This window comes from Vidua chalybeata, chromosome Z (genome assembly GCF_026979565.1).
Source record: "Vidua chalybeata isolate OUT-0048 chromosome Z, bVidCha1 merged haplotype, whole genome shotgun sequence".
Lineage (NCBI taxonomy): Eukaryota > Metazoa > Chordata > Aves > Passeriformes > Viduidae > Vidua > Vidua chalybeata.
The window spans coordinates 39372561-39400519 of NC_071570.1; the positions used below are offsets into that span (position 1 = coordinate 39372561).

At 42.6% G+C, this 27959-nt stretch overlaps 1 protein-coding gene across 1 annotated transcript; it reads right to left on the reverse strand.

The window, feature by feature from the left end:
• Window positions 1-7198: 7198 nt before the first annotated feature.
• On the reverse strand, window positions 7199-22443 carry IL7R (interleukin 7 receptor). The gene is made up of 8 exons (XM_053931802.1): window positions 22338-22443; window positions 17432-17570; window positions 16064-16218; window positions 14332-14486; window positions 12438-12615; window positions 11512-11602; window positions 9599-9674; window positions 7199-8310 (listed from the first exon to the last, which is right to left on the reverse strand). Exons 1-8 carry the CDS (start codon window positions 22426-22428, stop codon window positions 7807-7809), a joined length of 1389 nt encoding a protein of 462 aa, XP_053787777.1. The 5' UTR covers window positions 22429-22443; the 3' UTR covers window positions 7199-7806.
• Between the last annotated feature and the right edge of the window lie 5516 nt (window positions 22444-27959).

Sequence of the window (27959 nt, forward strand, 5' to 3'; positions counted from 1 at the left end):
ACAGAGATATAAAAACACAATACAACACTTGCTGCTGGGAACATGTGAGTTCCCAGTACTGGGAGGCTGGAGGGGCAATCGAAGATGGGGAGGCATGGATCAGGATAAATGCAAAATGCTTTTTAAAGCCCTGTTTTATTCCCTGGCTCACAACTAGACATACAGACAACTTTCCTGTGCATACCATGTTTGAACCTTCTCTGCAGCTTCTTACAGATTTCATTCCCATCCTCCTACTTTGATTCCTTTACTTCTGTACTGTAAGATCATTTTACTTATATTTTTCTTCAAAGGGGATACATGTGTTACAGTATTTTTTTCTCTCTGTTCTTGGAATGTTTGCTGGTCTAGTAGCTGTTATCTGTGCATACTTACACTGAAAATTGTTAATACTTATTTACATTAATGTTAAATTAAGAACTTGTAACTTTCTTATCTTCTTGTCTTATATTTCTGATGTAGAATAAAAACAGGGAATCTACCCTTCTTGTCCCATCAGTGAGGCTGTCTCTGATCATCTTTTGTCCTTTCTCCATAGAGACAGGGGGAAATGGTACACAAAAGAAATTGCAAAAAAAAGAAAATCCTGAAAAAACCTAGTGTGCGAGTGTGTAGTGTCTAATTTTTCCTGCTTTGATACCTTTTTCTTTTTTTCTTCTACTTTCTGCTTCTCTCTCATAATTTTGCTGCTCTCCCAGACTGAGAAGCTGCTGCTGTAGCAGAGGGTAAATGCATTGTGCATGGCAGCATTTGCTACATTTCAAGCTGGCAGCCAGCTAAAAGCAGTACAGGGTTATAGAATGGACTTCAAAACAGCCTTTCTGATGAAGTCAAAGCTTTTAGCCTGGGTTGCTAACTGTTATAATACTGAAGTCCTGAGTGCTTGCTGCACTGATGCTCTGCAAACCTTATATTTCTTTTGTCCAGCAATGATCTCAGTATGAGCAATAGCTGCTTGCAATTCCTTGGTGAAGGTTGTGCAAACTCTATTAGTTTCTTGACCAGTGAGAAAAAGTGCTGGAAAATTGTGTACTGGTTGACACTGGAAACTGGTGGAGAAACTCTTTACGATTGCCAGCCATCGTAAGAGGAGCCTTTACTTACTGCAATGCCACTGAAATGCCAATATATATGAAAAATAGACTTACTATCAAATAGGGGCTGCATGTGGTCTGGCAGCTTGAATAGAATCCATTCAGTTCTCTTTTATTAATTGATTTCACAAAATGGTGTCATGCTATCTGTCTTCTCTTTGAAACAGAAAGAAAGTAATGTGGATGGATTGTGAGAATCACAAAATGAAAGAAACATTTCCTTTTGGCTTGCTATCTCATATCTTCACACCCTGCAGTGATCTGACAGGCTGATATTTGTTCAAGGGAAGTAGTATTTTTAATCAGAGTAATTGCAGCCAGTTTGTCTTTGGTAATAATACCTTCCAATTTTATTAAATCCCAAACCAATATACATTTTCAGAAGAGAGGATTGGTACTGAAAGCAACTGTACTTTTTTGGGAACCAGTGGAAGTTTTGTCACTGGCTTCTGGGAGCCTTAGCTGAGCCTCAGGGATTAAAGGAAAGTTAAAGGGATTTGAACCAGACAAGAGAGATTTTCAAGACTAACACCAAGTACTCAGAGCCTCCCTTCAGAACTTCCCTCTCCCTCTCTGTGATCTGGGAGACCCAAAAATGAAGCTGAAAGGCCCCTGCTCAGCTGCAGCTGCAGTGTGCTGGTTACAGACCTGCTAGATGCAGGAGATCAGTGGTGATGCTGTCCTGCCACCTGTGGCTTCACAGCACACACAGCAGATTTTGTGAGATATGCACAAAATGCACACCATTGTATCTGGTGCTAGCATCAAGATGGGAGATCTTGGTCGGTGCTTCATGTTCAAAGCACTATTTCTTCATTCTGATTGTGCAACAGTTGCTGAACAGGATGGCACAAACCACAGGAACATCTGAGTCTGCAGGGCAGGGGGCAGTCCCAGAGGTGGAGTTTTTGCCTGCTGCCAGGCACAGTGTCTTGTAAGGAATAAGGTCTACCCTCCCCAACAACCTGCACTGAAGTTTGCTCCAAAAATGTTGGTAGAGCCCTGTGGGAAAGAGTGAAAAGGCTCCCTATAACTTTTCCAAACCTCTACTCCCACTTCTTGCCTCTGCATGAGCCATCAGAACACTTTGGTGATGCTACCCCTCTACCTCAAAAGAGTACGAAGTACAGGGAAAAAGAGGTGTGGGACAGCCTTTTCCTCTGGTGTGTTCCTCTGGGAATGGTGGCACTTCAGCAGCTTCCTTCACTATATTTTCATTCTGGCCTCCCTGTGGCTTCATGTTTCTGTCTAGGAGAGGAAATTTTTGGCTTGATGTGATACAGAAATGTTTTTTGTTTTATACTGTCTCCTGCGGAACAAAATTCTAATTCACCTGAGTTTAATGCAAGCCCTACTCTCTGCCATATATTCTTGAAACTAGACCACAAGAGATTTTCAGTGATCTGATTAATTCTGCTACTCTTCTGACAGAAAGCTGTCTTGGTAGAGGCAGATGGCAGCAGCAGAAGTCTTGCAGATGAAATCACCTGTGGACATTGCTGTATAAAAGCCAACTTGCCTTTATGTAATTCCTTATACACAGTGCTACCTCAGACCTCTGCAGCTGTGTGGGCAGAGCACCGCTTTGCCATCAGAGAGTTGTCACTGGCAGAAGGAGCAAGACCAGTGATTTTGCTGATTTTTGTCTTGCAGCTCCTATCCTCCACCCTGGGAGCAGCAGCAGCAGCAGCACACTGAGGCTTCCCAGTAAAAGAGGTAATGCCAAGAGCAACCTGGCACTGCCAGCAGCTGCCTACTGTCTATTATCACTGTGATTATAGCTCACCCTCTTTCTTTAGCTTTCCTCTCTTGTAGGGGAAGCAGAAAGCAGGATTCCCAGTAGCCTGTGCTTAACACCAAGTCCTCAGGTGACTAAAAGATGCCTCTCTGTTTGCAGCAGCCCCCTGGTCATACTGGTGTGCCTCAGCAGAGTCTGAAACCCCTGTGGTTTCAAAGCGAGCTTGGTTTTGCCTCTAGCACCGCTTCCACGCTCATGCCTGGAGGTTTGCAGCCACCCCAGGTAGAGCAGCCTCACCTCCACAAAACCTGGACCCAGGCTTCCCCTGCAGCTCACAGCACTGCTGCTGATCCCAACAGGAGCTGCAGCTGGAGACTGGGGACAGGATCCAGCCTTTGCTGAATATCTTGGAAAGAAAGGAACCACAAGGTTTTGTGATAGCTGAATCAAGTCTGCTTTTCAGTGGAAAAGCAGAGCTGCAGGTTTCTCTCTCTCTCTCTCTCTCCCTATTTTTTTTTTAGCTGTCAAAAGTTGGAGGTTTTTTTTTAAGTTTATGTACATTTTCTGGAAAAACCATTGTCAGACTGTGTTGGAGAAGCTCCAACTTTGTGGCATAGATTTATTCCTTTAGACATTTTCATCAATGATTTCTGCTTTGTGTCTCATTTTTTCTGTTGTTTGACAAACCTTTGGGCTTTTTATATTAATTCACTGATGGTCCTGATGTTGGTCTAATCTAATTTTGCTGTGACATGTAAGTTATGCCGTCAACATTTAACAATAACTGGAAAAGCTTTTTTTTTTAATTTCTTTTTTTTTTTTAATTTTTTTTTTTTTAGCCCACAGCAGCAGCTCTGTTTCCCAATGAAAGAATCTCAATCCATTTGCTTTAGAGTAATTTAACTAAATTCTGTGTAGGAGCTTGTTTTTTGCAAAATATAGAGTCTGTTGAGCCACAGTATATAGCCATCACCCTTGCACACTTGTAAACACTGTTTTTCTCATTCTTAGGTTATAAAAGATAAATTTCTGAGTTACTGCTATGGAGTTAGTTCTTCTGTGGGCATTGATGCCTACTTCATTTTAAAGATGAAGAAATCCTAGAAACTCTGTCTTTTGCTTTTATTTGCCCAAACTTCACAAATAAGTGAAATACTGCTTAGTTTGTTGTAGGCTTGATTTTTCCCGCAGGTCCCATCTGAGCACCACTTTTTGGAGCACGATGTGCTGGCATCAGCAAGTGTCCAAGTGCTGGGCTCTGACACGTGGCTTCGTGTTTCAGCAGGTGGCGCTTAGAAGCCAAGGAAAAAGCATTCTGACGGGAAACCTTGGAGCTGTCGCGTGTGCAATGGATGATACAGTCGGTATAATTTAGCAATTGCATTTTCTGGCATTATCAGTTGTTTTCTTGTGTGTCTGTACATTAGATTTGTTTTGCCGATGCTCTGTGACACAGAGGAGTGCTAATTTGGGTGGCTTCATGATCACAGTAATGGGGAGGTGTTTGACTCTACAATAATTCTTCACAGAGGTAGTAAGTCTTCTTTATATCACATTTTATCTGTTTTTAAATGATAGCTTCAGAAACCCTACAATCACAGAGATAACTAGCTTGATTTAAAAGTGTATTGACTAAAATCCAACTGCTTCTCTCCCCAGGATGCAGCACTGCTGTATTGCTGTACAAATACAGGCCTTCAAATCAATAAACACTACTGCTAAGAAGCTGAGAAGGGGATCTATTCCTGCCCTACAGAAATACCTTGCCAGCATCACCACGTCACTTGCTGCCAGAAGAAATGGTTTCATAGTCAGCTTCTGCCTGCCAAAAATTGCCCTGGACTCAGCCACATGTCCCTGCAGCAGTGCTTGTCAGGCCACCCTTCCAACATTTATTTCATAGCCCAGATTTCACTGCACATCACAGGCATTTAGCCACCCCTGCATACTGGCAGAAGCACTCCTCCTGCCTCCCCACACGTAGCTAGCTGGTCATCTGCTGCCAGCATTTGTGTGTATTTTTTCAACCCGTCTAATGAATGTGCACAAGGGGGAGGAGATGTGGTAAACAAGCTAACGCTTTAAGCCAGGGATGACTATTGCCTTGAGATGTAATTAGCATTTTCCAGCATCATTAGAATTAGACCATGACTCATGGTTATAACTGACAATAGTCTAAGTTTGTTTGTGTACAGCTAAGAGACATTTGCATAGTGCAGGAAGGAGTGCTTATACTGCTAGGAGGTGTTTGCACGAGCTGCACACAGACGAGAGGAGAAGCAAAGATGGGAGGGCATCTGTGTGGCACCACGACTGCAGCAGAGGGGCTGGAGCCCAGCGGGCACATAGCAGGCAGGAGCAGGCAGCTCCAGGCACTGTGTCATAAAGCAGAGAAACCAGTGCCAGCAAGCTGGGTCAGGGTGTACAGCTGAGTAAGAGCACTGGAGGCAGAAGGGGAAGAAGGAAAGTTGTGCTGAGCTAAAGGAAGTGCATGGAGTATGTGAAAGATGAGCAAAACTCGTATGTGATTACTGAGGCAGATGGGAATTTGTGGACAGCTCTGGAGAAATTGTCATGTAGAATAAGGAGACTACTTGACAGATTGTCCAGACATAGCCATGTCTCTATCCTCATATATGGACTATATATAACTTGGCCATAGACAGGAAATGCTTGTGGTGTTTCTGGCTTTGGTGCATATTTGGCTTTATTTTTTTCTTTTTCCCTAAACAAAGCTGAAAGTGGTTATATCTGCATACATCCAACAAATGTGTTACAGAACTACAGAATTACAAAAATTGAAGGAAGCATAGCACATACTGCAGAAGATTTTCCTGATGTGCTCTTGCTTCTTCCTCTATCCCCTTTTTGTTTGTCACTGTGTCACTGGAAGAAGGTATCATTCTGGTATAGTCTGTCTGTATATACAATCACACCGTGCAAATTCTCACAGTATAAGCATTATCAGCAGCTCTGTTTGAAAGGCAATGCAAGCACTATAAAACAAATGAATGCCCAGGGCTTTGGTCTTTTTCTTCTGCATCAATTATTGCTTCATATGGCGGTAAACAGCAATAAAAATCATTCTGTAAAATGTCACTGGAATGCCTTGAGCCAAATCTGAGGCCTCTTTACACACAGTAGCTGTTAAGCTCTCCCCACTCGAAAGTTTCCCTTGCACTGGATGAAGGTGGAGGAGGTGGAGTGCTGTCTTGGGAAGGCTGGTTTTGGCTTGATGTGGTCCAGAATTGCTGTTTGATTTGTACTGTCTCCTACAGCATTAAATTCTAATTCAAGCAACTGAATTTAATGCAAGCCTCACTCTCTGCCATATATTCTTGAAACAAGGCCACAAGAGATTTTCAGTGATTGGATTCATTCTGCTGCTCTCCTGGCACAAAGCTGTCTTGGCAGAGGCAGATGGCAGCAGCTGAGGTTTTGCGACATCTTCATGACTATTACGAGTCAGAACAAATGAGCATCTCATCCTCTGAGGATAAGAGAGGACTCTTTTCACCCTTAGACTCTAGAATATAACTAGGTAAAAGAGAATTTCAAAGAGCTAGAGGAACTGAGACTGCATAGTGAGGTGAACCCCAAGTCCAGAGTGCAAGAAAGCAGCTTGGATGTCCCATGGCCACACTGCTTTGCTGTCATGCAACCATGTGGCTGTAGCAGCTTTATCTCCAAGTGTGTGCTCCAGAATGTGCAGCATCCAAGGAGGACTGTGAAGTGGCTCAGCCATAATGTTAAAAAAAAAAAAAAAGTTATACTATAAAGAAAAAAAGTCACAATGAAAAAAAACCCACAAAAACAAAAGAATACCAACAAACAAAACACATCTCCTAGCAAACTATAAGATATTTAAAAAAAAAAACAAATTACTTTTTGTGATCACTGGCAAGGATCCACAAGATTCCATCCATCTTCCTATGTCAGATGTTGCATGAGAACATTGCCTGTCCAAATTCATAGTACTTGTGTGCAGTCACAGCCATTGGGGATAATGCTAGTAAACCAACATGGTCAGCCCAGTCTCTGGAATGGAAAGCACTTATGCTACACTAATAATTGCATAAGAGCTGCAGAAAAGGACAGCATCATGCAATTTACAGACCTAATGCAGCTTCTAGGAAGAGAAAGGACTTTGCTTCTCACAGTTGGTACATGAAATGTTGAAGACCTCAAAAGTATTAGTAGAAGTACCTGTGCATCCTGTAATTGGCTTAAGGGCAGATCTTTGCCAATAGCAAAAAGGAGTGGCATTCAGGGTTTGCTTTGTTTTAATTTGCGTCTCAAAAAACCCCCAACAAACTACCAAAAAAAAAAAAAAGACAAACCAAAAACTAAATCCATCTCAGAAAACATTTCCCTCAGGTGGGCCCATGTAACATTTTTGCTGGGCACTCAGCTAACTCTCATTGTGGTGCTCAAGCTCCTGAATTGCCAGGCATCTAATACTTGATAGTAACTCTAATTTCCTGTCTTTCTGTCTTTTTCCTGTCTTTTTGCTGACTGGGGGGAGTTAGTCTTGACCCACCAGTCCTTAAAGAGATTGGGTTCTATTTAAAAGGAATTTATTGCCATATTTCTTGCTAAGGCATTAATAAGAGCTTAAGTTTGTAACCAAGAGGGTAATAAAAGCATTCATTAATTTCTGCAAGACATGCTGTGATCCTCAGCTGGGACTGCATTGTCACTGCTCTGGATTAATCAGATTTGAAGATCAGAATCAGGTTGAATTAAATTTAATTTCTCCTGCAGTTAAGGCTGCTAGCAGCATACTGAATGCTGAGATAGTCTACTTCTCACTGGAGTGTAGAAGAAACCCCTTCCCTGCAGGTACAGCATTGCACCGTGAGCAGAGTGCACGAGGGAGGTGGGAACTCACAGGATACAGGAAAACAAAACCAGAAAGATTCAGTATCCTGTGTGTGTTAGAGAAAAAATGGCATGCTGTAATTCTTGTGAGATTTACTGAATTTTGTAGAAGTTGGACATTGTGACGTAGGCTTCCTCATTGTTTGGTGATCTCATGTCACCATTAGGCAGCATCTGGGATCCGGTGTCGTCATTCAGGGGCTCTGGATGGTGCTGGCCCGAAGGACCCAGGGGACACGTGGAGGAAAGGTTGACACCAGCGCTGTGCAGGGGCACCCTGTTGCCATGGCAAACCTCATACTTGCTGGAGCCGCAGCTGTCCTCGGTGACTGCAAACTGGCTGGGGCCCAGGAACCTGCGCAGGGCTTCAGCTGGCCAGACTCCTTCATAAGACACAGGCAGGTTTAGGTTGGTTTTCCCTGCCATTGCAGGGATCACCTTCATGTCTGATCCACTCCTGAATTTTTCTGGAAGGCTTGTCTCTGGAGCAGTTGGTGGCTGCAGAAAATTTTCCAGTTCAGCTTTTGCCCAAAGGCCATCCACTTTATGGATATGAACATAACCAAAACTCTCTGGGTTAAAGCTTATATCAAAATTCTGTGTGGCAAAGGGAACAGCACAGTTAGTCAACAATGGGTGGTAGCTTAAGATAAAAAATACTTTAATAATTTATTTTAGAAGGGTATTTATTATCTTTAACTTCAGATGTAACCCTGAGCAGGCTGAACAATAGGTTAGCACAGAATAAGCTATCACATGGCTGAAAATCCCTTTCCCTATTAACTTCATTTGTCTGGTGTACTCCTCTGGGCAGTATTCCTAGAGAGTGTTTTATGGTCTATACAGTGTTTTAGAGACTTTTCTGAGACTCACATTTATCACCTGCCTGCCATTTCACAGGAAGGAGTGTGCCCACCCAGCTGGATTCTTTCAGTTTTACCTTCCTAATTTAGCAGCAAGGGAAGTAAAAATTTGCCACGACTTCCTGAAAAACGTTAGGAATCCCTGAACTGGGGAGCACAGGGGCTGGGGGAGCTGTGTTAGGCCTCCTATGAAATTAAGAACATGCTAATAATACCTGGAATAAATAGCACTAATGACTTACTTGTCCATCTGGCTTTTAACTGGCAAAGCAGTTCCTATGCTGCATGATGTATGAGCAATGCTGCTGGCCATGTCAGGGTTCATGGACACCACCAGGGATCTTTGCAAAAGGTCCCCATCCAGCCCCATCATCACAGTTTCGTAGAATCAACAAAGCATCTTGGTTGGAAAGGAGATGTGGACTCCAACTTTTGGCGAGAAGCAGGACTAGGCTATTCAGAGCCCTATCAAGCGAACCCTTAAACATATTACCTGAGGGGAACCTATCTTGTCTTTGGACAGGCTACATAGTGTTTAATTCTTTTCACTTGAAAGATTTTTTGCTTGTATCTGGAATAAGTTGGCCCTGAAGCAATATATGCTTGTTGCATCTGTTATCAGAGGCATGTGTTTCCTGTCTCCACAAAGCCCTGTGGTGAGAGCATCTTTCCCATCTCTCTACATATACCTTAGGTAGGTTGTAAGTAGTATTCCCACACCAAGCTTCCTTTTCTTCTATACATAAACTTAATTCCTTCAGCCTTTCTTCATACAAGAACTTCCCAAGACCTCTGTAGTTACTTTGCACAAGTCAAACCTCTGGCACTAGGTCAGTTGTGTGTTATTTCCATACCCTTGGCTGATATCTGCATGAGCAAATGTGGGCTCTCTTCAGTGAAATGTAGAAGTAATTTCTGAAAGATGTCCTAATTCATGCAGCAAATGCACATACTGTCTCTCATGAGACTCTTGTGTCCCCAAGAGTCTATACTCAGATGGAAAGAACAGTGGAAGAACATACATTTTTTGGCTTCTTGCATAGTTGCTCCAGTGTTTTTTTATGGTCAGGAAGGTTTGGCCATACAGCAGGCTTGATCCTGAAACAGCAACAGTAGACAAAAAGCAGCATAAGAAGGCTATGCTGAGGTATCAGAGGTTCATATTGCATCATTTGTACTAGTTCTCACAAAGCCTTAGGGCTGGCTGGCATTATCCAGAATAAAGACAGAGAAGTCTCAGAATAAATTAGACAAGAGAAGAGGAATTGTAAATGTCACTAAAAAGTCATTGTTCTTTGGAGTGTACAAATTGTCACAGTTAAAAGAAAACACTTCACTAAGTACTGGAAATGCAGCAAATTATGCTGGCAAAGAGTTTGTTGCTTGTTTTCATCTAGCTGTGTGAACAGGGTTCTGTGTGGTGAAACTGTTTTCTCTAAGTGCAAGAAGATGCTGTGGTTAAAGTGGAAATTTGCTGATACTTGCTTCTGTATGTACAGTTAATTCAAAGAAGGCATAGTATCCCATTCCTTGGCCAGCAATTTGAGCTTCACACATTTGTTCTGTAGCCTTGTTCCAAAAGTTTCATTTTTACTGCCTTAATTAGCAAAGTTCTCATGTTGTTCTGCTTGATACTGTCAGCTATGATGCATCTAGAGAATGTTGTCCAACTGATATTCAATCATTGCAGTGTTATAATTATACATATATATGAATATATATTTAATTTTATTTATGTGTCTGTGTGGCTGTATATATGCACATGTATAAAACCCGCTTCTTTCTAAAATTGAAATATCTGGGATCAAAAAGTGTCACCTGTTTCTGCTGCAGTTTTATGTAAGCAAGACCTGTAGCAAAGTTAGATAACTGCAGGTTCCCAGCAACAGTAAAATGCAAGAATGAGAAATCTCAAGCTACGTCTACACTTGTGAATAAAGTAGCACTAGGGAAGATAGCTCCAGTGTCTAAAATGTTTAATTATTAAAATTCTTTGTGGCCTGGTATGGCTGAGGCCAACTAGCATTGGCCAGTGATCCCCATGTGTTCCTCTGGAGTTAGCACAGCCCAAGCGTTGTCCCAAAAAGCAGCTCACACTGTTACCTCTCTTGAGATGGGTGTCATATCCAGACTGCTCTGAATGTTGTTGAAGAGTCCTGGGCTTTCTGTCTTGCAAGGATTTCATCTTCTACAGATAAACTTGGATTTTATCCCTCCAGATTCTAGTTGCATAAACATTATCTACATATCTGTTCATTTTCTTCAGCTTGTCAGCTCTAGTGAGCCATGTCATTAAAAACATATCTACAGTCGTCCATCTCCTGCTGTGTAGTAGATATATGAAAAAACCCTACTGCAGACCAAGGACTGCTTGGGCAATATCCTTAGTCCCACTTTGGGCTGATCTCGCCTCATGGCTGGCTGGAAGAGGATTTGGCCAGGCTGGTGTCTGACACCATCAAGTCCCTATTGCAGAGGGCTCTGCCCCACTGCTTCTGAAAGCACTGCAGAGCAAACACCCCTCTGACTCATCCTGTGAAAGGGAAAGAGCTCATCACTCTGGCATGCTGTTTCCACACTTCTTAGGAGTTTACTAAAACCTGCAGGTTCCTTTCTTTTCTGGATTTTGCTTGAAGTTTATGAGTCAAATTTGCCTCCAGTGGGACTCTGAGTCTGTAAGTGTTTTCTGGTGACTTTGGCTTGCCAAAGGTCCCAGTGTTGTGAGCTCAGGACTGCAATCTGGTCCAAGTGGCAGGTCATCTTCTGCCTGCTAACACTGTCTCTGGTATTGCTCATTTCTACTCTTTGCTTGCCATCAGCTTGATACAGAGTTCCAGAGATGGAGAGAGAATAGTTCACAAGTATAACAGGGAAAGCAATAAGACTGTCAGAACAGGATTGGGTTCCAAAACCTTTTCTGATACAAAGAGATTACCTGTTTTCCCAAAAAACTACGATCAGTGCAATCATAACAATGGACAGCATGAATCCCAGGATAGAGAATATAACCATGACCACACTGCTATCTGCAGGAAAACAAAGAACATCAGCCAGTGCATGTAAATGTTTCACTGTCAAGCCACTGTAACAGTGATGTCTTTTCAGATGATAAATTAGGGATTAACACCAAGCATTGCACTTTTCTGTCACTGGCCTGGGTTCATTTCTCCTGCCTCCGTGAAGGAGGTGAATGATATGCTGCCAGAGCATCAGCACTTGGCTGAGCTTTGAGCTGAATTCACAGACTGGATTAAAGCAGCTTGAAGTGTGCTGTCACCTCCTGTGCATTGAAATCAGCACTCACTGTGTCCTCACAGCAGCACAGAGATGACTTCTAACACCTGTAATGCCGAGGTGCCCCGGGGGACTGAAGAGACCCAAGGACCACAAAGATTATTCATGTGCAGTGATGAGATTTTGTCCTGTGTTGCATTTGTGTTTCAAGTGTCATGTTCACACTCAAGCCCAGGGTCCTAAAATGGGTAGTGTTTCACAGCTCTTTGTACCTTACCCAAAATGCCTGAAGCTCTTCCTTCCCCTGGCAAGCCAGCCAGCAGCAAGCACTGAGTCAGCCTTCATCTCCCTCTGCACCCACACCCTCATGCTCTCAGGTCTCTTTGACCTTATTGCCCTTGAGTGAGATTTAAGTCTTCATGGAAAGCCAGCCCCAGACCAGAGCGATCCAGCTGCTCTGTGACTCACCTCCTTGGAGTGCCTGTGTCTATGAGGGCTGACCCTGCTGTGGCCCTGACCTCTTCCCTCCCCATTCTCTCATCCCTGCTGCTGCTGAGGCTGGCCAGAGAGCCCAGACCCCCCAGCTCTGCTTTCCTCCAGGAGAACCAAAGTGTATTCAGGCCTTACAGCTTTCTGTGGAGTGCTGCTCTCTTGCTGTCCAGAAGCTCTTGGAAGTGCTCCATTCACTCCATATGCCCTTAAAATAATCTCCATTGGGCTGAGAACGTACTTTCACCTCATATGATGCTTCATTTTCAAGGTTTTTCCCCAGCAATTTTATCTGAAGGTATGGTGACTCTATTGTCTAAACACACACACAAAAATACAATTATTTTTCCAGCAGACAGTGGAGAATTATCCTCGAGTTCAGCAAAATATGTGAGATCAGGTGCATCCCTGAAATACTGTGTTGTTTACTCCATCTGCCTAGCTATTACACAGGTGCTTATCAGGACATCAGCCTAGTTAAACAGGAGCATAGTCCAGATAGCATTGAGAAGAGAGAGACAAATGCTGGGTAAAAGCTTTTTACCCAGCGAGTATTAATTGTGCCTTGGGGCAGCTGACACTGCTGTAGGAAATATATGCTTCCATGAAAAGGCACAGAGGAGAGATTGAGAAAAAATACATTTTTGCAGCATAAAAAGACAAAGTCTGAGAGGGCAGTTACAGGGAAGAAGCTGAAATCCTGCAGTGCAACTGTGATGCTCTCAATTTAAATGTATTTTGCTGCCTGAATCAATTTTCTTTTTCCCTTAAATTCTTTGATGTTTGATCTTTATATATTTTCAAGCCTAAACAACAACGAGGGAGATTTAATCTGTGAAACAGAGAGCAGTTAATAAGCAAGCTCTAAATTATGTCCAGGTGTTAGAAAAACAAATTTTGTGTGGGTAGAATTGCCTTGTTAAGGTTTGGGTCTTGACATGCTTCGATGATGTGAGACCTGGGGGGAGGTTAACAAAGCTTGGGAAGAAGGATGTAGTGATGGTAATGGACACAAAGAGTGCAGAATTTTTGGGCCGTAATAGGGGACATTTGGCAGAACCTCCAAGATAAGGAATGAACTAATAAAGACAACTCAGTGACTGTGCTGAATCAGCTCTGAACTGGCTAGGAGGTAATTCTGGCAGGAGCAGATCATGACTGCTGATTCATGGCCCACCTGGACAAGAGAGCCACCAACGCAAGAGAAGACAAAGACTGAGCCTGTGGGCTAATTAGCTTGAGATGTGAGAGAATCATTAGCCGATAGAAGATGGCACACTAATTAAAAAGAGAACTATGTAACTTATGGCCAAGAAACATTAATTAGTTTTTTTGCTAATATGTATAAATAGTAAAACGTTTTCGTAGTTGGTGTGCTTGCTTTGTGGAATACCACTGAGCACCCAGGCTTGTGCAACTGGAACAGTCATTGTCTCTCTCAAGTGTCTAATTACTGCCTTGTTGCACTCCAGGTAACAAATCTGATTTTGGTGGACAACACTGTGTTCCCTCTGTAAAACCCAGGTGCAGTCCATGCTTTCAAACATTGTGACTAGCTTTTGCATGGCTGCCCTGGTGACAGGGGACACAGAGATAGATCCCTGCAGCTGGGCAGCCCCAGTCAGACCCAGTTCACAGCAGCTGCAGCCTCAGACAGCCCGAGGGTGGGAGAGCTGCAGGGCTGCCTTGGAAGGCATTCAATGGAAAAGGAGGTGTGAAGAAACTTGCGAAATAAGTAAAGAGGTCAGAAGTCTTATGACTGATGAGCACAGAAAATAACAGCAAAACCACCACAGCAAAGAGCAAACAGAATGGTTCAACACATTATGTCTTCTATTCCCACTGCAAAGCCCAAAGGAATGAAACCTCTTTTGACTGATGACATTTCCAAGTGCCAAATATTGCACCTTTCCAAATTTTCAGATGGAGATCTGCAGAAATGCAGATTTGATCATTTTTACATAGTACAGGTAATTATGATAATGTTTAATTTTGGAAATTACTGTAAGCACACCAATATATCACCACTTACCTTCCAAGAACCTTCTTTCTGCCGATAGGCTACTTGGTGCACTAATTTGTCCTTTAAGTATTTCTTCCTTGAGTGTGGTGTACAGTAACGAATAAGATATTCATTTGCCTCCCTTTCATATGTGATGTTTATAGCGAATGGTACTTCAGGCTTAACTGCAAATGACAACAAACCAGGAGCAGAATAATGTTACTAGAAAATAAAAAGGGTTTGAAATGTAAAAAAATGTCCACTTCAGGTTACAGCCCTGCAGGGTGACCTATCTTGAGGAAGAGCTGTCCTGAGTTAGGCAATGCTCATGCTGAGCCCCAGCTCATCCTGATTCTGAGAAGGGCTTGGTTTTGACCTGCTAGAGAAGTAGTCTGACCAGCAGGGGAGGTGTTTGTGAGGGATATGACATTTAGTCTTGAAAAGCAATTCCTGAGCATGCCCACCCATGTGTTAGCTTGGAGGCCTGAAATTCAGTCCCTCTAGCCAGTGCTCTGAGATGGAGGCCCCCTGGCAAAACCCAGCTGGGAGGAGGCACTGGGGAACAAACCTGTGCTCAGGTACCACTGTGGCTGTCTGTCAGGGCAGTGGGACAGAGAGAGCTACAAAGTCTGACAGTGTTAGATGGACCAGAGGGGGCTGTGGCTCCAGACCCTTGCTATGAACCCACATCTGACCTGGGCTGAAGGAGACTGTGCCAAAGACCATCCATGCAAATACATCAAGTCCAAACTGTGGCCCTCAGGGCTCTCTCTGAGCTGAGCCTGAGCTGGATGGGCTCGAGACCTGCAGGGACTTGTGGCTGTGGCACTGAGGCTTCCTCAATTCACCTTGTTAAGTACATCAGCTCTCACAGCAACACGAGCCCACACCTCTCTCCTCTCAGGAAAACACATATAGCCATAAATTGTTCTCACTCCTTCTACAACCCCCAGATACTTAGATCTTCCACAGTTTTTAGGGACTGCCAGAGATGGTCCAGGTTGCCCCATAAAACTAAGAGGTAATGTAAGATTATTACAAAACTATTGTACTGTGGCAGAAATGTTTCATAAGAGAGGGATGTTGCAGTGCCTGCTGCCAACTGGAGACAAAGCAATGTGGCACCAGAGAAGAGCAGAGAAGAATCTGCCCTACACAGGCTTCTCTGCCGCCCTTGAATGATGCTGGTTACCAAGAACAGTAAATTCTGTGTATCCCCTCCTCCCCTTGAGTTTCCTATTTCTTGGCTCAGGCAGGTCCCTGGTGTGTCTTAGTCTGTTCACAGTTACCAGTGCAGGATGCACCTTGTTCAGGCTACAGGATACGCCACAATGTAAAGTGACATCTTGCAACCTTGTGTTCCCTGTGATACTGGGCTCATGCTATCTGTGTGGTAGCCAGTCCCTAAACTGCATAATCCCTAGTCAGAGATGAACAAAATGTCCCTGCTTGGCAGTTCATCCACACTCAGGAACAGCTGCTTCAGCCATGGATGAGATTCAGTCTATGTCCAGGTCTGGGCAGTGTCACAATCAACCTGAATTCAGTTACATATCTTGAATGTAGGTTAATAATGTCTGGCTTTGAAGCAGGGGAAACACTACACTCTGATAACACCCCAATCCAGGCTACATGCCCTGCTAAGATGCTATTTTATGCTGCCTTAATGTCATCCAGATTGACCCTTAGGTTTTGTGCTAGGCTATTTTCTCCCCAGTAAGCCCTATAACTTTAAAAACGTCCAAAATGTTAAGTGTCTCACCAATGTCAGTTACAACCAGACTCCTGCAGACCCTTCTCTTCATCTCAGAGTACATGCAAACATCTCTGTTTGAGAGTATATCAATAAACTGTAAGAAGAATACATCTTCCTGTTTCTTCATGTTGGAGCAGGCGTAATTGTTGTCCTCCTTGGTACTGTTGGCCAAAGTGACACAACAATCATTTCTTCTCAGTGTTAATATGACTTAGCTACTTACGATAGGGGATGAATCCTGCTTGCTCCTTTCACTTATCTCACTGAAGTGAGACTCCATGTGAAATAAGAAATAATGCAATGCAAATAAGGAGGTTGTGAGATTGATAGTGCTTTTCCCTGTGGTCTTTGAGCACAATAGTAAAGCGTCATGGAGCTCTTGAGAAAAAAGTGCAATTATTTAATTGGAGGTGCATGTGTTAAAACATTTGCATCTTCAAAAATTACCTTACCACTTATATTTTTAAATATAGGGCAATATGTTTTGATGCTCTCTGGAGATATAGAGAAATTTCTTATTGACTTAGGTAGAGGGTCAAGAGTCAGCCTCTCCTTGAAGGAATCACATGGTGGTTTTAGAACTTTTTTTTCCATTTATGTAGAAATTCTGTTTGAGAATTGCCATAAAACTTCAGTCAAAACCCATAAGTCCCATGAAAATTGAAAAATTCTAATAAACTATGAGGTAAAAAAAAAAGAAATAATTAGTGACCAGTATATAGAGATTTACAAAAAATATCCACTTCTTTTTTCAGCTGCCACACAACTTTCAGTTTCAGGAAGAACAGAAAATGGGAAAAACAGATCTGTATGCTCAAGAAACAAAATATGATCTTCAGCTTGGCACAACAGTGAAAAAAAGGGTGGAAAGAGTTTCAAGGCCTCGATAGGAAGTGGAGATGACTGATGTGTTTGATAACCGCTGGAGGTTTGTGTGCTTGTTCTAGTGTATTTCTTGTATGTCTCTGTGTGCAAAGACAATAGTTGAGTTTTTGTCTTAACCTAGATGAAGGCATTTGCTTGGATGTGGAAAATTAACCTTCTTCTAAAGAATTTTCTGTGGTAAGGATTTGTGTCTTCAAAAACATTTTTTTAAATACCATTTAAATTAAAGTAAAAAACTCTCAGTTCATGCTGGGCTACATCCATATTACAGGCATTCCAGAGCAACAGAGGCAAGATCAGAACTATTGGAGACATTATAATCCCCTTTAGAGACCCCTCCAGCTCTTTCTCATTAAGGAGTTATGTTCTGCTTCAATGAACTCCTCTTCTTTGCTGAATACAGTACTTAAACTTGGCAAAATAGGATTTTGTCTAGCTTCCCTGTTTCCCTGCATGTTGTCAACCAAGGGAGAGACTGACAGCACTTACCACAGAGACAGGGTGTAGTTAGTGTTGTAAGGAGACAGCTCAGTGAAATTGCAGGTTAGGCTGCTAAAGGAGTCCTTGATTTCCAGCTGGCTGAAGCAATCAATGTCAAAATTGTCTGGTTCATCATCCCCAAGAGTCCCTAAGGAGATATTCACAAGATGTTACTGAAGTAAACCTGTCAGTGTTTTTGATTTGCAGCTCCATTGTATAGGAGGTTGTTTCTTCATGTGGTTGCCTGAAAGAAACAGGCTCAACCCACCTGTTTTGTAAGAAGCAGAGAAACCTTGTCCAAAACAAAGTTAAAAGCCATTTGCACCTCTCAAGGTTGCTCTCCCTTCATGCCAGCCAAGTCCACCCACATGCAAGAATATTTTGGTGCCATGGAGGCAGCTAAGCCACATTTTGATTGTACTGGAAGGCTTTCTGAAATGTCACAAATCTGGGCTCAGGAGGGAAATCTTAGACTTTCTACCAGAATGCATGGCTTTCTGCAAATTTGCTTCAATGACTAATAACACAATCATGGTTTGACGAAAAGCATAATTCTAAAATCCTACACTTGGCATATATGAGGCCAGCGATGCAAAAAATAACACTTCTAAGAGAAGTCCTCTCTGGCAGAAAATGCCAGTTTAGCCTCATTTCATAAAAATCTCACCCACTATAGCCAAAGGGTTATTGTTTTCACCCTTTGAATTGATCCTAGGGGCAGGAATGCTTCTGACTTCTTTCAACAATGGTTAAGGATGGCTGTCACAATACATAAACCTCTTTCCTGAGTCAAGGGATTATGCTTGATCCCCTGCTCCATCCTCTGCTGCCCAGACAGATCCTTGCCATGTGGGGCACCTGATACAGTGAGAAAAAGAATCACAGAATCGAAGAAATGTTTGGGTTGGAAAGGATCTTAAAGATCATTTGGTTTCAGCCACCATGGCCAGGAATGACACCCACTGGATCAGATTGCTCAGGGGCCCATCCAAACTAGTTTTGAACCCTTCCAGGGATTGGGCATCCACAACTTCTTGGGGCAGCTTGTTCCAGAGCTTCACTGCCCTCTATGTATAGAGTTTCTTTCTATCATCTAATCTAAATCTCTCTTCTGACAGTCTAAAACTCTTCATCCTTGTCCTATTGCTATCTGCTGTGTGGTATCAGTGACTCAGACTCAGAAACAGAGTGGGGAAATACCTGCTGAAAAATTTCCAATGAAGAATCCCTCCCAGAGAAAATTATGGTCAACTCTTGCATCTGCAGTCAGACTTTGATAAGAGAACTCTAGAAATGTAGAGAAACACACAAAAGCAGTGCAGGCAAAGGCTAGGAAGGGGACTGCTGCCACCAGTGCCTGGGATGGGATGGGAGCATCTGATGCTGCACTAATCCAGAACCCACACAGAGATCTCTCGCCCCTGAGCTAGCTAATATTTAGTGGCCATTTGTCACCATGAGCAGCTGGTGCTAAGAAATTATTATTGGTCTTCTCAGCACAGCTCGGGGAGCCCAGATCTCCCTGGAGGACAACAAATGCAGTGTCCTCTACCAGTGTTGCTGCTTTGAGGGGAGAACCTGTGTAGGACCAAGACAGAGTCAGAGACAGAAACACAGACACAGACACAGACACAGACACAGACACAGACACAGACACAGACACAGACACAGACACAGAGAGATGCAGAAATACAGCTGCTGCATTTAACAATCACATTCAAGACAGAGACACAGAGATCAGCCCAACTTTGGAACAAGTTCTGCAGCAGTTTCACAGAGGTGAGAGTTTGTCCAGTGCAGCCCTGTGCCATAAGGGCAGACATGCTTGTGCAGGAATATGTACCACATACAGTTGCGTATTTGTGGGCAAAAGTGTGTACATGAAAATATATGTATTCAAAATCTCGGGGATACCAAGTAAGTTGAAATTAATCTGTCTAAAATGGAAAACAACGCACCACATTTTATACAGATATATACACCCAAAGCTGACATGCATAGATATGTCACGTTCTAAGCCTCTCAAGATTTTACTTGCAACTGCCAGGAGATTTGCTTTATACTCAAGGCAATATTAAAACTTAAAGGCTAGGATGACTAATCTCCCTTTCTATATAACTGCTTGGTGATCTCTGTATATGCAAACTATATGCACCAGATTCTGCACCAACTCAAAAACCTGACAATAATCTTATTAATAAATGGCTTATAAAAAAATTTCAACTATTCTCTACTGATTTGCTGATAAGTTACAGAAATTTAGATTAATTCTCTATCAGTTTGTTTGCAAAATGAAGAGAAGAAAAGGTTTAATCTTGCAGCTCAAACAGGCATTCAAGGTTTAACCAACACAGTGAAGCTTTGGTGCCTCACTGGAAGGAAAGCTGACTTTACCACTTAGACAGTGAACATTCACATTGTGATTATGTGGTTCCTTATTAATGGAAATAACATAATAACCACAGAATATATGATAATTAAACCTCAGGAACAGTGTTAAGTAAGCAACCTGAAACGCTATTTTTGCTATGATTCTTCCATGGGCTGACTAATTTTTTTGTCTGACATAAATATGCACATAGTCTCAGCCTCACTTCTGCCCTAAACCTCAGAACCACCACGCACAAATGTGTTTGCTACGTGAATGGTTTTGGTGAGTCTGACATGACTCATGCTGCTAAGGACTCTTCACTCAATTAAAAATTTACAAGACTGTTGTAATGTTTGCCTTGAAAAGTGCAGACCAGGCAGAGCCATGAACCTGGCTCTGCTGAAATCAAGGCAAGGCTTGGGAAGGAGCAATTCTAAACTGGGATAAAAACTGCTCTCATAGCTACAGTCATGGCAGGTCCTTCACAGAAATGGTTCTCTCTTGGGTTTGGACAGCATCCAGCAGGATAGTCCAAACCAGCAGGAATCTCAGGAGCCCTTAGGAAGTGAAGGGTGTTAGCAGAGGCTAAGGACATGCTTCAGCTTTATGCTCTAGAGCTGCCAGGACTAACAGCAACATGTGACACCAGAGACACAGCTAAGCACTGGCTGTCTGCATGGACAGAACAATGTGACATCTCTAGCACTGATGTGATTCAGGCAGAACCTGTTTTAGTCACAACAATTTAGATAGCTTGGACAAACCCTACAAGTGTTTAGGAGGATCACTGAGGGTGCCCTGCCTATAAGCCTCCTGTGCCACCTGCACCCTCCCTGCCTGCCCCTCCTTAGCTCTGCTTGTAACTCTCTGAGGCCTTTTGAGGATCTATACCACTTCTTCCTGGCTGGGGGACAACAGCTGGGAGGCAGCCTGAGGCTCAGAAGAGAGGAGGAGATGGAGGCAAATGCTGCAATTAGCTCTTCCTTCCTCTGCCAGTAAGACTGCCCATAAGGACAACTTCATGCCTGAGTTGGCTACTGGCACTTTGTAAGAAGGCAGCACAAATCAGAAAGGCAAAGAGTCAAATATTTGTCATGAGTGATTTTACCCTGGATTACTTAGGTTGTTGGCCAAACACTGGAGATTAATAAAGAAGTCATAAAAGCTTCTAATTGCTCAGTGGGGATATTATGAATCTGTCTTCAAGTATAAGGAAATAATGATTTATTCATGTCAGCGACAAAACAAGCAAAGGTCTGATCATATCTGATTTTGGGAAGCCCTGAAGATTTCAGTGAAACCAATAATAAATCACTAGCATTGAACATTCATCACTACAGCTGTTTTCCAAAGCTGTCTCTAAACAGCTGCCAGTTATATGAATAAATGGCAAATAAAACCCCCAGGGTGGTTAGATGCAGTTCTGAGCCAGTCCCTGTTTTCTTGAAATGAAAAAACTTACCATGCATATCCTGTCCATGTACACATGTATGTATGTACAACTGTCTAGATACGTATGTTAAAATACATAACACCCAGGGAAAAATGAGATTCTCTAACAGAGAGATAGCATAAAACCACAACCATTTTCCTAAAACCAAAAACTCTTTTGTCCCCAGCGGAGCTCTAACCTACAAATAGCTGAGTGATGGCCCGTGTTCTTCAGGCATAGTGCACAAACTCTTGTCATTACTGTTTGTTTAGTATCAGACAAATAAGAATTTAGCAGATCAGGACTGGATCTCTAAATCAAATTTTTCATCTCCCTGTTGAGAAAACAAATAGCAGCCTGAAACAGTGGTTTTATTTCTGCTTATTTTGTTTTTATATTCTGCTTATTTATGTTCTTCATCTTCATACTGCTAAATAATTTTCACTTCCCTAAATGAGATCATAAAATCTACAATGAGGCTGAATTTAAAGTGCTTTTAATTTATAATTATTTGCTGAGTAGGGCATAAATGCTGTTGGTGATGTGCTGTGAGAACTCCCTGGCTGAGTTGCTGCATCAGCTATGCTACAAGGGAAACTGGGACTATATCCCAGATACAGCTGATGAAACTGCTCAAAGAAAATGTAAAACTTTGGCTTTTGAAGTGGAATATTTTGGGCCAAGTTTGATTTACATCAAAACATTTTATTTGGAGGAGACTGGCAAGAGCAAAAGAAGCCAGAACCTCACCCCTCCCTAACAGCAGCTCAGAGTGACCATGGGCTGCAGAGGGGTGAGGTTATCCCTGTTCCCAGGCCTTAAGTCCCCACATGAGCACTAGCTACAACAAGGATTTAACAGGTCTGGCACTGCATGCCCTGTGCATACAGCTATGGCCTCCCTTATTTCATGTGGATTTGAATGTTGAAGGACAGCAGATTTGGTGATTAAATTAAATAGGTATCCTCCAGCTCCCCCTCAGGCACTGGCACTAAAGAGAGATTGGAAGTTAAAACACGAATGTATTTAATCACACGGTTGCATTCTGGATCTCTTAATTGAGGTATTTCAAGATCATACGTGAGTGGAAAGATGAAGATGAAATGACTCACCATCACCGTCTGCTGAAGTGCAACCACTTTCCCCAAAAGTGGTGTGAAGGAACATGGCGAAAATGCTCAGCACAGTAGTGGGCTGTGTCATCCTGAGCACACTGCATGTGTGCAGTGGGGGTTTGTGTGTGCAAGCCCCACGCTGCTCCTTTATAGCCAGCCCCAGCGCCCAGCAGCCTGCCAGCGTACCTCACCAGGGGAAATGTAAACATGCCTACGCACAGCCAGGCTGGTGGCAGTGGGCAGGAAGCCAAAGTAAAGATAACTGCTGAGCTTTTACTGTGAAACAGTTTCCTGCTTCTGGACTGAGCACCTTCTGAATCTGGCCCACCGACTCGATTGGGCAAACATGGTAAAGCCCAGTGGGAAAGGGAGCATGTTTCACTGACAGTGCTCCTGACTTGGCTGGTGGGACTTGTGCTGCTGGTTTCCCTAAGAGCATGGTTTAGTCCTGGCATCCACTTTGCTCCCAAGAAAGGTGCATAGGTCCAAGGGAGAAAAATCTTCCAGGTATGAAACATTAGGTGTGATTGCTTTTGTTTATTCTTTAACTGCCAGGGTCAAAAGCAGCACTGCCAGCAGGTGATTCTTTACTCTTGTGAGACCCTATCTGGAACACTGCATTCAGCCCCAGCATAAGAAGGACACAGACATGTTGAATCAAGGTCAGGGGAAGATAGCAAGATGAGGAGAGGGCTGGAACATACCTGCTGCACAGACAGGCTGAAAGAGTTGGGGTTGTTCATCCCACAGAACAGAAGGCTTCAGGAAGATTTTATCATGGCCTTTCAGGATGTGAAGGATGCTTATAAGAAGGATGGGGAGAAATTATTTACCAAGGCCTGTAGTGAGAGGACATGGGGCAATGTTTTTAAAATAAAAGAGGGCAGATTTAGATTGGGCATACAGAAGAAATTCTTCTCCGTGAAGGTGGTGAAGCTGTGGCACAGGTTGCCCAGAGAAGCTGTGTCTACCCCATCACTGGAAGTGTTCAAGGCCAGCTTTGAGTAAGGTGGCTAGTGGAAGGTGGACCTGTACATGGCAGGGGGGTTGGAACAAGGGAATCTCAAAGCTCCCTTTCAATCACAAACCTTCTGTGATTCTATGAAGTCCTGCATAATGCAATGTTGACCCAGAAAAACCTGTCCTTTAAAAGGCTAATTCTGCAAAACCTGGCTCCTGAGAGCAAAGTGGCACATCTCACATTTTTTCAGGCTTTGGACAAAGCAGTGGTGGAAAACGAAAGATAAAGAGGTGTTAGCTATTTCCTTTGCACCCTTTCTGTGGCTGAAAACACCGACGCACACTAGAGTGTAAAGCAGGGCCGTGCACAGGTCTGACTGATGTGGCTAACTACAGGTGAGCTGAGGGCCTGAAACAGAAGAGCAAACTCTGGCAGAGCCCTGGCTGCAGCAAAAAAAGCTTCAGGTTGGAGGTGTAAAGGAAACTGAGGGCAAAGTTTGTAAAAATGCCCAAACAAACAGAAAAAATAATGACATTATAATAAGGAGGCTTAACATGGAAACCACATCAGCTTTTTTGTTTGCAAGGAAATAATTGAAAATGCTCATCAAAGTGAAGAAAGCTCAGGTCTCATAGCTAGAAAAGATTCCTTCTTTCCAGGATATCAAGGACTGTCCTGCAGTGTCTCTTGCTGCCCTAGGCAAGGGGCACTGGGTAGCCAAGGCACAGTTTCTGGACTCCCTTGCCCAGTTTTAAGAGGAAGAAATGCCTCCCTTTCCACAAGAGTTCAGCAAGGCTGACTGAAAGATCTCCAAAATCTGTATCCAGCCCTGCCTTATGGAACCTCCCTGGGGCTCCTCACCAAAGCATTCCCTGCAGGTGCACTGAGCCTGTGTAGGTACAGAAGGGTGGGTTGGGCTCCTTGGCCAGCATTTACCCTGTGTCTTGCTGTCTCAGGACTCTCCTTGCTTCACTTCTGTCTGGCCAGGGAAGAGCATGATTCATCTCTTCCTAACACAGACATTAAAAAGATGAAATATAAACCCCTAAATGCATTTATTTCTCTCCACTGAATTAAGAGAGAGCCCAGGGTGAGGCAGGGTAGATATCTGGTGGGCAGACCTCTGCAATACCTCCCACCCACCAGCAGGAGAGGGACCTACCGGGCCACCCACACAAGGCAGGAGGTGGACATGGTTCAGGGGCCACAGAGCCACTGGAGGTGGCACCACCATGAGCTGATTCACCCTTACTCAAGAGCTTGACTTCTTTTTCAAAACTGTTTCTGTTACTGCTAAATTGGCACGGTGTCCCTTCAATCAATTCCCTCTCTCAGAGCCAGCTGAGGGGACTTCAGCAGATCCTTGTACTCATCTCTCATGCTCAAGTTTTCTGTGCTCGACCAAAGTACATTGCAGCCAAACTTGAATTAGTGAGACTGAGTCCTGGTGATTTCTCATACCTAAGGCCTAGCCCTTGCTGGCTTTGGAAAAGACTAGTTGAGAATTTCAACACTTTTCTTAATAATCTTCATATTATTCTAAAACCCCTCAAGGTAATTTCTATCTCATTTTCTGCCAGAAATGTCATTAAAGAAAGGCTCTCATGTGCAAATTGGTCACTATGCAGAAATGACACCTTCTCACTTTAAATTTGTCTTGTTTATAATTAAGTGGGCTATCAATTTGATCTTTTTTTTTTCTTTTTTCCTGTTTCAGTTTGAGCAAACTAAAAGAAAAATTCTTCTCAGACATAATATTTTTGTTGAACATGAATAATCTTATTATCAGAGATGTGCTGCTCAGGGGATTTCCATGTTGTCATGGCTGCATTTTGTCTGGGTGGGGAAATGAGGGACCATAATGAAAAGAAAAAAAAAAAAAAAACCACACACACAAAACAAAAACAAAAACAAAACCAACCCAAACAAACAAAAAACTAGTATTGAGAATACCCTGAAACAAAAGTACATTTTGTTTTAGTTCTGCAGCTCTGCTTCAGAAGCTGTTTCATTTCTAGAAGATATTTGAGTCTATCTGTCTCACCTTGTTGCTTTTCTCTAATGTCTGGGACATAGGAAATGAAATCTGTGAGTCTAAATCTTAGGACAGCTCAAGGGTTAGTACCCAGAAGAGGCTAAAAGAAAGATGGATTACTTTTCACTTGCAATAAATTTACACTGCTTCTGCCTCCTCACTGAAGATTCCTCAAAAAACCCCAACATATTACCTCCAACAAAACCAACTCACAACAAAAACCCCCTCCAGTTTAAACAGGTAACTTTTGAAGGTCCAGTAAAAATGTACCTGTGCTTCATTGGTATGCCAGCTCTCTTTGGGTCTCAACAGTCTGTTTTGGGGCTTCTGAGGCATTGTATGCCCTCTTACATTTTTAGCCATTAATGAAGTCCGGGTTACAACCTCTGTAACTATGAGAAGGAAGTTTTTCAGCGCCTTGTGGTGCATAAGTGTGGGCTGCCCATACCATGTATCAGCTCCTCAGCACTTTCTGCTGACCCCTCATATCCTCTAGTGCTTTCTTGGGTTATCACTTTTGTTACAGCTGCTTACTAACCAGGTGAGTCTGCAAGTTAGCATCCATCTTTGCTTCTTATACTGTTTGTTCGCTCATGTTTGGTTTTTTGTCCTCCTTAGGACACAAAAAGTATTTTTTGATTCTGCTTTGGCTCCAAAAATTGCAGAAGGTTTCTGCACACATGCTAAATTTAAATCTACTATGATTATCTGTTTAGAAAGATGAAGTGAATAAATCCCATCCTTCTATCAACAACACTTTCCAAAGGCTCCAGTTGAGGGAATTCCCAGAACCTCTTTGAGAGATGAGTAGAGTGGATCCTCCAGACACATCCCAGTGTGCAGCATTGGAGACAGGACATGTGTACACTTATGGATAAAGAATACCAACAACCCTGTGTTTGAGGAGCTCAGTGGTGTGTCCTGGTTGGGTACCATGGGTATCCATGGTCCAGCTTGGGACTGGGTGCCGGGAGAACTTTTCTCAAGTTGGTCATAGTTGGCAGAAGCTGTTGGGCTTCTTGGCTGTCTCTAAGGCAAGGAGCCTCCTTTGTTCCCTTGGCTGTTAATGAACTATTTCATTATATCACAGAGTCTCATTAGAACTTGTATTATGTAAATGCTCAAACAGACTTCATTCTTTGACTTTTATTTTTCTAACCAGATACGCCAGGAACCAGAAATATTCCAGCCAGCTTCAGATGTAAAGAGGAGGACTTATACAAAAAAAAAAAAAAAAAAAAAAAAAGGTCTAGAATCTTCTGTTTTGTTGTTGTTGCTTCCTGACAATTTTTGCCCTTACCTGCTTCATAAATCTTGTTTCATGTATCTTCTCCCTGGTGGAGACATCTCTCAACAATTCCTCAGCTTAAGGTCTGTGATTAGCCTTGGGCTGCTCTAAGAAATGTTCTGCTGGCCCAAGAGCAGGAGCATGTGGGAGCCAGTCTTGCTTAAGGCAACATAGTAATGAGCATAATTGAAGCCTTGGGTGAAAAACAAAACCCTGAGATTAAATGGATTTACTCTACAAGACGTGTTTCATTTATCACCAAAATATTTTGGTCTGCAGAGTGTGAGAGCAATGCAGGGTGGAAGATACACAGTTTGTCACCATATGTTCCTGAAGAATGGATTCTTGTGTGACAAAGAGAAGAAAATTTTGAAACTTTTTCTGAACTGTCTTTGAGGTTTTGCCATTTACAATTCCTTTGAACTTCCTCAGGACTCATAAATTGGTACCATAATAACATGGAGAACTGTTATACTGAGAGAGAAATATAGATAAGCTGGAAAAAACACTGCTGGTTAAAGTGTAAAGAAGGAGGAACTGATGTGCATTTTAGTCAGGCACATAAATCTTCTGAGATCAGACTAAAAAAAACCAGAATAGGCTGAAAAAAGTGAACTTTTTTCTCCTCTCCTTATGTAACAGATATAGCAACAGCAGAAACAAGAACAGTCATATTAATAGGTCTGTACTTCTTTTATTTGCTTGCTAGTTTCGAAGTCTCAGAACTCTACAATAGCCAGAGTTAAACATAAAGACACGAAAGCTTAAATTGCTTACACGCTCTTTGTTTTAGGTCTAAAAGAACATCTACAAAATATATTATTACTCACTTTTGATATCTGGTAGGAGACCGCCTGTACATGCTCATATACATTTTTCAGACACAATGTTGGGCCAAAACCCTGTCATTTTGGTGACAATGAGGCATTTTTTTGAATATATCTTAATTCTGCAAAATGCTTCATTCTGACCCCTGCAACTTTTAAAGTTTTATATTTTCATTCCTTTTAATTAATTTGGTTTTAAAATTGCCTTTAGTTTCAAAATGTGAATTACTAAAAACTGATTTGGTTTCATCTGAATACATTCTTTAAGAATCTGTTCACATCAGCTGTGGCTGCTTTTGTATATTTAATATCTCACTATTGCCATCCTGAATGCAAACTCCATTCCAGAAATAAAAGCCAAGAGAAGGTAGGAGGCACAAATCCAATATATGACTAGTACATGACTCAGAGCTGAAGTCTTTTGTAAGCTTCAGATGAAAAACAGGTGGAGACCTCAGAAAAGAGGAAAAAGGGAAGGAGCAAACAGAGGCGTGTCCCTGTAAAGCAG